General features: G+C 44.0%; 1 protein-coding gene across 1 annotated transcript in view; it reads right to left on the bottom strand.

The window, feature by feature from the left end:
- Positions 1-5,202: 5,202 nt before the first annotated feature.
- The window catches only part of DACT2 (dishevelled binding antagonist of beta catenin 2), a gene marked incomplete at its 5' end in the record, with an annotated part of 6,230 nt that continues 1,807 nt past the window's right edge, over positions 5,203-9,625 (bottom strand). The window contains one exon of the mRNA XM_029084461.1: positions 5,203-7,027. Within this exon, the coding sequence (XP_028940294.1) occupies positions 5,203-7,027 (1,825 nt within the window). The remainder of the gene's footprint in view (positions 7,028-9,625) is intronic.

The raw sequence follows: 9,625 nt of genomic DNA, 5'->3' as shown, positions 1-9,625 counted from the left end.
TATTTGCTTTCTCCTCCTGTGGGCTTTGGCAATGTTGCAACCAATCTTCTGGCCCAGGGCTTTCTTACTGGTACACTCTTTTTAAAGCCTGTTCTTGCTGTGTCACTGATGGGCTCAGCCTTGGCCAGCAGTGAGTCTGTCTTTGAGCCAGCTGGCATTGGCTGTGTCGGACATGGGGGAAGCTTCTGGCAGCTTCTCACAGAAGCCACCCCTGTGCCCTGCCCCCTGCTACCAAAACCTTGCCATGCAAACCCAATACATATGGTTTTAAACCTGAAAAGTAAAAACATCAAAAAACAGCCCTTAGCTGAGCATTTTCCTGTTGATCGCTCTTCACTTATAGTTGAAGTATCGCAGTAGCTGTCTGTACAGAATAGCAGCTAATGGTGGAATCCCAGGCCTCCACATCCTTACAAGACATGGGAGACTCTGCCTAAATGCCATATTTGTGTCACTGTATGTTTGTATTCCTCACCCGCATATGTAGGAGTCCTTGTTTTCCAGATTAACATATGTTCTTTCCTTTACATGGTCATCCCAGCTGCTTGTCTCAGGGAGCTTCCTGGGGAGCATGTTCAGCAAGGAGGGCTGAGTTCATGGTTAGGGAGCAACAGGAACTACAGCTCTCTGCAGGAGCCAAAGGGTTTGCTGTGGTGTGGAGGGCAGAGAGGCTGCTATAGTTAAAAGCTGCGCTACCGTCTTCCACTGAGCACAGCTAGGGTGATGTTAAGCACAGCCTCAGGATGGTTAAGGAGGGCTCAAAAGGGGTTTGAAAATGGAAGGTGCTGCTACGGCTTCAGAGCAGCAATTGGGCAGTCCTTCCCTGGCATGCTGTTGTCTTGTTCCCTGTCAGAGACAGAGGTCACAGATGCCTTGTTTTGCTGCACGCTTCCTTTGAGCAACCTTTTCCTCACTGGGGATTTTGCACCTGGTAGTCTGAAAGAACTCTGGGCTGGAGCGCTCCCTGACCTTGTAGATCAGGAGTGACTGGCATGTGGTTTTGGGTGCTGGTGGCCTCTTGACTCTTTCAAGTGCAGCATCCAAATCCCATCACTGCCACATGAGCAGCGGTGGGGCTGGGTTAGAGTCCTAGCAGCGAGAAAGAAGCTAGCAAAGGCTGCTGGGGCTGGAACTGCCAGAGCCCTCCAGTGCCACGCTCAGCCTGCCTCTTCCTGTGGGCAGCAACTCGCTCCCCAAAGAGCTGCGCTATTGCCTGCTTTCCAACTGCTCCTGGAGCACCTCTCCTTCAGCTCTCACCCTTTCACAGCTTCGCACTAGGATGGATAAGCAAACACAAACCAGACTCCAGCACAGCCTCAAAATGTCCACTGGGCTCAAGTTCACCAGCATGAGAATCATCCGTACCTGGTTTTGAGACTTATGACATGATAACTACCTTTCTTTTGACCAGTGCCCTGCCTGACCAGAAGTCACTTCAAACTAAGGTCTGGTCTGAAGGATGGTGTCTCCAAAAAAACATCAGTTCTCTGACTCTATCCCATGATTTGGGTACTGGATGTGGACTTGAAAACCCAAAGCCTTGTGTCAAGGCCAAAAAGGCTGGTGACTATCCAGCTCCAAAATTATTAGAGTAATAAAAGGATTAATGAAATTTTTAAAATTGTAATGCTGATCTATTCTGCAAATTGTTCTTAAAGCTTCCTTAATTCCCCTTCTATTCTATCTTTTTTCCTTTCTTTTCGTTTCTCTGTGGCTTAGGAGCAATTTGTTTCTACACCAAAGAGTAAATGTCTGCCTTTGGCCAAAGGAAAATGCTGATCTGGTGCATAGATTTCAGCAGTGGATGATTTTGATTCACTAAAGCTTGAAGCGATGATGACAGATGTTAGCTCCTGCAACAGAGATGCTGCATAAAGCTGTTTCGCAACAGCCCTCAGATCTATACACTTGCTAATCAAGTCACAGTGAAAGTGCTAAACTTCGCTCTCCTAAAGTGCACCAGGCTTGGTGCTAGACTTCTAATTGAATCACTGACTGACACTTTTTGGATTCTCTTAAGGCCCTTATAGTACAAGATGCTTCAAGGTAAAAAGATTTTGTGGATTCCTCCTGGATGGGAAAATAGACAGGGAATATTTCTATTTTGTATTTCCATGACCATGAATAAAGCTGGGCGTCCCTTATTCTCACTATGAGGCTTCATATGGAGCTGAAAGATGTTTTTATATTTAGTATATACATATAAAAGAATAGTGCATCAGAGTATTTATTGGTGTTTGTTGATTTTAAAGCTGTTTCAGATCTGTTTGCCTGGGTGCTGTCAGCAGAGCTAACCCACAGTCTCTGATGGACAGAGCACTGACAGGCACCACATCTGTACCCAGTTTTTATCAAAATTCTCAGTGTACATGCCAACAAAACATACTAATGTTTACCAGTGTACTGAACGACAATCATACTTCAGTGCCAGTATAGCTGGACTATCGGCCACTCAAGCCTCCCGCCCTTCTTTGCACTGTCCTGCTTCCCTCCGGAGCTCTGGTCCCAGTGCAGTTTCTGCTCCAGCAGAGGAAAGCAGTGTTTCCAAAGGGCAGTGTTACTGAGAAGGTCCAATGTCTTGGAGTAAGGAGGGGTGGCACTGCCTGTTCTGCCCTCCCCAGAAAGTCACATCAGCAGCATCGTTGCACGTGGTGATACCCCTGCATTTAACAGCAGGTTCTCTGCACTGCTGGGGTTCTTCAGCACCACAGGTTTCCCCTGGATCAAGTGTGGGCACATAATCATATTTCTGTCAAATTATCCAAGGCATGGGATGATGACATTTGTGCCAGCTTTACGCTTTTATGTTGGCTTTACGCTAGCTCTGGCAGGAGAGACGTTATCTGACCTGGCAGACAGTGTGAGCTGTAGAGGCAGTGATACCTCATCTGGCATAAAACCTGTCAGTACAAAATTAAGTCATCATTTTTCTTCATTTGAATTGGCAGTGTGAGTTCATTCTGGATCAGCACTTTCATCATGTGTCTGGCAACATTTCTGACGGAGTATTAACAGCCCTAAAGCAGGATTTACTGAGTTGTGGGACCATAAACTTACTGTTTGAGTTTACTCTGATAAAAAGGCAGGGAGCTACTGGGTGGCGGATTTTGCCAGGTTTCAGAACGCTCCTACCCACAGCAGTTTTCTAGTTAGGAACAATTTCCTCCCCCATGAAGAAAACACCCTCCAAATTCCTATGTAACCAATAAACTCCACCCCAACAGAGAAAATCCATGGATTAAAGGTTCATATGTAACTTTTGACACACTCCCCCAAACTAAACCTTTTGTGTTAACGAGAAAAAGAATCCTTTTGTGGTGTAGAAAGTCAACAAGGCATAAATCACTATTTTGTTTGTTCTGTTGCTAGACATGCTGAACAAGAAACCACCACCAGACCTGTGAAATTCTCCCATTAATCCTACTGGAGTGATTACATCCAATACTCTTGGGACCATGAAAAAAATGTTTAAACACATTCCACTGACTAAATTGTAGTATTTTCCTAGTTGCAGTAAGGATGGTGCTATGCACTAGCTCAAATACTTCAATTAAATGACCTTACATAACTTTTCCTTTTCTCTACCTAATTTTCTAAAAATGATTTGAAAATAGAGTGGTTTAAAAACATAATGTAGCTTCCAAAGAATAGAAGGCATTGGCTAAAAGTTTAGTCTTTCAATACTTGTTTGCTAATGAATCCTTGGAGTAAACAAGCACTCTTTTACCCCCAGTTTCTGGAAAGCACTTGCCTTTTGTTTCAGACCCGGTACACTGGGCTGAATGAGGTAATGCATACATCTCCTAGGCCAGGAATGTATTCAGATTGGGCATTGAAACAGGGTAGGAGGATAATACCTGCTCTTTGGTAAACACAGGGTGAGCTTCAGCTCAGCTTCCAGATTGCTGTGCTCAGAGGAAAGAACTGGGACTGCTTGTCTGAACACAAAAAAATCACTTCATCAATTTAGCAATCAATTGAAAGCTTCACATAGGTGCCCCCAAATGCATTCAAACACATTATGTATACATAAATATATGTTTTAAATTAAGAGTGTCTTGTGACAAAACTGCATCAATTTAAGTGAGTTAATTAAACACTACTCTGTCCTCAATACAAATACTGTTTTTAAATTCACTCATTTAGAAGCAGGTGCTGAAGCAGGTTTCAGCAGAGGTAGAGGCTGAAAGGACCCTGATTCTGACTGAGCTTTACTAACCCTCTGAAAAATAAAATGGAACCTCTCTCTCTGCACAGTGATCACGAAAACACAGATCTGTTTTACCAAAGAAAGCCCTTCTGCATTCCTGACGCAATATTAAGAGTTCAAAATAATTTTCTTTAGACATCAAAGTCAGACAAGCACAATTTTCAGAAGTACATTAAATAGTATTTATTGAGCTTGCAATTTCAGGGGCAAAGCTATAATCGCAGTCCCAGCTATTCACACACTGTGGCACTGAGCCCTCAAGTTCTTTCACCCATACCACAAAAAAACAATAACATGGAACATCATAACAAGGAGGTTTGAAAAAAACTCCTATACTCTCAGTTTTGAAAACAGGAAATAAATGGAAGTCCTATTCTCATTCACAAATACATCTGCCTTCTTGATTAAACATCATAGGTTTTTATGGAAGAACAGACTCATCCTCCTGATGTTTGGGAGAAGGTATGGGATGGTTGATCTGAAAGAAATTAAAACTGTGGAGAGCACTGACAGTTTTTCCATACAAGCACAGTGACAGCTGGATGGTTAATGCAGACTTCAGACTGTAAAGAATTCCTCACAAGCCGAGTGATTCTACCAAATATCCAGTCAGGAAGAAACCCGCTTCTTGGGAAGCCTTTGTGTCTGAGACTGATTCTGTGGGTGAACATGGTCAACAAACCATCAAGAGCCTGCCTGTAAAATCTTATAGCAGAGGTTATTTTCATTTTCACCATGGTGACCCTTCTGCATAGTAAAAAAAGGCATCACACAATATACACAGATCCATATTTACAGAATAAATGGCAAAAGAGGAAATTAGATACAGTAACATTTATGTCCAGGCATTAACAAACAAGATCCCTTGTGTTGATTCAGAGGTTATTCACAGTGTGTTTAAGCAAGTCCTTTTCTCTGCACATGGGTTCTCTTGTTTTGCAAATGAGAGCCAGCAGGATGTCTCACTGTAAGAAACAGATGCTTGCTCTCCCTTAAACCATGGTCATGACCTTCAGAGAGGCAGGTTGGAATCTCCTAATCTTCTTCTTTAGTGCCTTTGAAGCTTTGATGCGACAGATTTTAGGCACTGGGGGAAGAGACTTGGAAGAGGCCTGAACAGTCCCCAATTGTCTGACTGAACCTTCAGGCCAAATCAGCTCACTTTCATCCCCCTCCTCATAGTCAAGGGCAAGGCTGCTACTGGTACTGCTGCCATCTGAATCGCTCTCACTGGACTCACTGTCCCCGAAACGGTTGGTCGTGAAATCGCTGACCTCCCCTTCGCTGGTCTCTGCGATGGTGGAGTGAAAGAGGGAAGCACACTCGGCAGAGTACTCGGAGTGGTCTGACTCGCTTTTGGCATAAGCTCCATGACGCTGGCTCTTGGAGCGAGCCCTCATACTGACAGTGCGCAGGGCTCCAGCTCTCCTTGCTGGCTGCCTCGGTGCTCCAAGGCCAAAGCTACTAGAGAGGCTGGCCAGGTGGGCCTTGGCAGAAATCTCCACTGTGGACTGCCACTTGCGCTGCTTCTTCTTGTTGGCTGTATCTACGCAAGCTGCTTCGAGGGAATACAGTGCATTGGCAGAGGCTCTGTAGAGCTCTGGCCTGGATGGCACGCAGGGGAGCCTGGCCTGCGCAGGGAACAGGCTCGATTCCGAGCACGACCTGCCGGTCACGTCACCAGAATACGAAGGTCTCCGCACAAGGCTCTTTGCTCCGTGTGGTCTTTGGGGCTGATTCCACTCAGCAGGCAGTCTGGCAGCCCCCTGCGACCCTCTCGCCTTCTCCGTGCAAAAGGCTTGCTTCCCAGGCCGTAGTACCTTTTCACTGTTCCTCCTCTTTATCTTCACTGGCTTTGTTTTGGAGCTGGCAAACCTGACCCGGACTTGATGGGATTCTGCAGGGACAAACTGAGCATGAACAAACTCAGTCCGTGCCACTCGTTCATGACCCCCAGTGTCAGCCAATTTGGTATTGCCACACCTTTTGAGGGGCAGCTTTCTGGGTAGGATGGCTTTAGTGCTCCAGGTGCCCAGGCTGGAGTCCTCTTGGCACAGCTGCAAGCAGGATGAACCGCGCTCGACACTGCTCTCCGTTGCTTCTGCCAGAGGAGAGCCCCTTGCTGCTGACTTGGCAGGATAACAACTATTCACAGCTGATGGCTCTGTGTCAGGCCGAGTGGATGGCTGTTCTTCATTCACACAGCGCATGGTCTCCTGCTGCTTGGCACATTCCCCCTCAGGCACCTCTCTCTGCAGCTTCCCTTCAGCTTTGTTACTTTCCAGAGAAGTCGCTTGTTTTTCCAGCTGGCTACTGCTGCTGTTAATTTTCACTCCACCGGTGCCGGGGGTTATAATGAGTCTCTGGTGCACGGTGGCTGGCTGGCTCTTTGTTGAAACCCACTCACTGGCATCAGCCCGATTGTTCCCTTTGCATCTCGTCAGCTGCAGTAATTTATTGATGTAACCCCCTGGCTTGGCCTCAGTGGTTGGCCTAGTCCTAATCAAGCTGGGACCTGTCACACTAGGCATGGGTTTGCTGGGAGGAGCCTGGAGGTCTGCTTCTGGGGAAGTCCCCACCAGGGAGAAAAGGGGACTTTGTAAAGCCACTGCATGAAGGGGGCTTGGGTAAGGATACACATCAATGCCATTCTTGGAGACCAAGTCATTCTGGAATTTGGGGTCCACGCTGAGCAACTGCATGTCTCCGGCATGGCACAGAAGCAACGTGGATTTGGGATCTGTCTCTTTCTGAAATCTAGTGTCCTCCGGAATAAGCCTTTCCAAGTCACCTACACAGTGGATGAAAATAAATAACCTAATTAAATCACAGACAATTACATTCAAACTGGCTCATGCTGAAAATGCTATTTCAGGGGGATGTGCTAGCTTTTACTAAAATCAGTAGCATGAATGAAGAAAATAGTTTCAGTCCTCCAAGACCACGGAATTACTTCAAGGCTTTTATTCACCTGAGCATAATGGAGATTAGAATGCCTTTTAATGCCAACAATAAAACTCATGCTTTGCAGGAATTTTCAACTGTGCTCCTTGGATGCCAAGTAAATCTGTGCATACATAAAAATGTTCTAAAATGTCACAGACTAACGGAAACCCAACCAACTAAACAAAAATAAAGGATTATTTTTATTTCTTAGCAGAGATGAAAAGTGAATCAAACAACCAGAAAGCCTGAAGCTGAATGTCATGTAAAATTAACCAATACAACAGATACAGTTTTTGAACAGTTTCCCCCCCAGGACAGGATAAAGACTTCTTCTGGATATACAACTATAACTCAGAAATTCATGAAATTTCCAGTATGCAGAGTCAACGGTATTTTTATTTAAAGTGCTAAAATCTGAATTCCATTTTTTTCTCCAAACCTTTTATATCACGCGTCTCGGAAAAATCTATAGTACTCAACTGGCAGCTTTAAGAGGACTTAAGTAGACACGAGGTCATAGTGTTTCTTAACCTCTTAAATGCTGGAAGCTGTAGTTCATTCTTTTGCATTTTGCTTTAGCAAGGCATTAGTAAACAGAAGCACTCAATTCACACAGGAGAACCATTAAGACTCCCATGTCCCACAGGCCAGAGAGCGATGTGATTCTACTTCTCCTTAACCCCAAATGCAAGGAAACCTCCTAACTGGATCTCTCATTTTGTTTGATAACATTAGCAGTCTCCTGCTTTTCTCAAGTAACTTCTTAGAGTATTTAATTCCAAAAAGAAATATTCAGGTTTTACTAAAAGGCAGAAAATCAGGAATGACCTCATTCTATGTGTGGGGTTTTTAAAAGTCAGCCTTAAGGATGCAGACGAATGGACTAAAGAACCTTTACTCTGACAATGAAAAGAATCTAAGGGTAACTCCTCAGGCAGATGGGAGGCTCAGTCCCTGAAGACTGCACGTATGGACACCAATTCAGACCTCTTAAATCCTGGAATACTGTCAAGGTTGCTGTAAATCACAGTTGACTGCTGCACCTTTCTCTTGGGAGCACCTCCAGTGCGCTGAGAGGACAGCCTGTGTTCTTGGATGAAGCCAGACTGTTCCATCCACAGAAGTCATCCAACAGAGTGTTACGTTGCTCTCACACCTCTGGTACCAAGCGTACTGGAGCCATTTGCAGTTAGGTTGGATTTCTCTGTACAATAGTGCAGACACACTTCAGTGCCAAAAAATCCTCAGCTAACTGATTTCCTGGCTGCTTTCATGTACCAGGAAGCCAAACCATCAAGTGCAATTAAATATTTCACTTACAGTGACTATTTCTGTTCTGTGACAGACAAGTTTCTGATGGAACAAGAAGTTTGCAATCTGAACATGGAAGCCACGGATCATTAAGCTCAGCTCCATCCTCAGCCTCTGAGAAGCCTTGAGAAGACTTTGCTTTTATGCTGTAATTTATCACCATTGCTTCAGGTGTGTCTGCACAGATAGGTACAGAACAGGTGGTCTTTGCTTCTGCTTCAAGCAAGCCAGAGGTGAGCTAGCTCAGGTCTAGAAGCTGTGGGAATGACTCCAGAGTGACACAGTACTTGAAATTATGTTCCCTGTGGCTCACCTGTTTCTATAATGGAACTGTCACAAATCTGGCTGGGTCACTATATGAACTGCACTAACACAAGGCCTTCTCTGAGGCCAGGAAAGGACCCAAAATAAGAAGTGATATGATATCATTTCACAGATGGGTACACAAGAGATTTGGAATATTAATAAACCTGTTCATTTTGTCTAAAGGTATGATGATGCAAATTCGTTGCTGATTCACTATTAGGCTCATGACTGGTTCCTGGGTAGTCAATTAAACTTTGGTTTCTCTTATCTCTAACTGTACATAATAAATGATGAAAAAAAAAGGTATCATTTGAGCCCACATTAATTTGAAAAAATAGGGAAAGGTGTATGTAAGTATAATCATATTCATTTTACAACAGACTGAGAAAACAGGCACTAAGTCTGGAAGTGTATCTTTCTCCTCAGATTTCTGTAAAATCTTTCTCAGTAAAATGCATCACCTCTAATTTTGAATTCACCTTACATTTTTCATGCATCCCTGTACCTTCACACAAGGTATTTCAAATAGAACAATTTTTCTGATTTCAAAAGCAGGTAAATTAAAAAAAACCCCACAATAATATTAATTACAATTTTATCTCATGCACATAAGTATTTTTACATTTCTAAATGCTTACATCCTTGTATTTGCTATTATTCAAAATTATCTGAATATGCAGACAAGTAAAAGTTGGGAGAGTGAATGGTTTGGCTCTGTAGTTTCAGTTAATACTTTGTGTATTGAAAATGAGTGCTATATATTGACTACACATTGGTATACTAGGTCCTAAAAGTAATAATCAGGATTCTGCCCTTCTCTTGAATGAGCATCCAGTTCTGCAGCCGATTACC

The sequence above is a fragment of the Antrostomus carolinensis genome, unplaced genomic scaffold, assembly GCF_000700745.2.
Source record: "Antrostomus carolinensis isolate BGI_N321 unplaced genomic scaffold, ASM70074v2 scaffold5704, whole genome shotgun sequence".
NCBI classification, from domain to species: Eukaryota; Metazoa; Chordata; class Aves; order Caprimulgiformes; family Caprimulgidae; genus Antrostomus; species Antrostomus carolinensis.
This window is presented reverse-complemented; position numbering and strand designations above follow the sequence as displayed.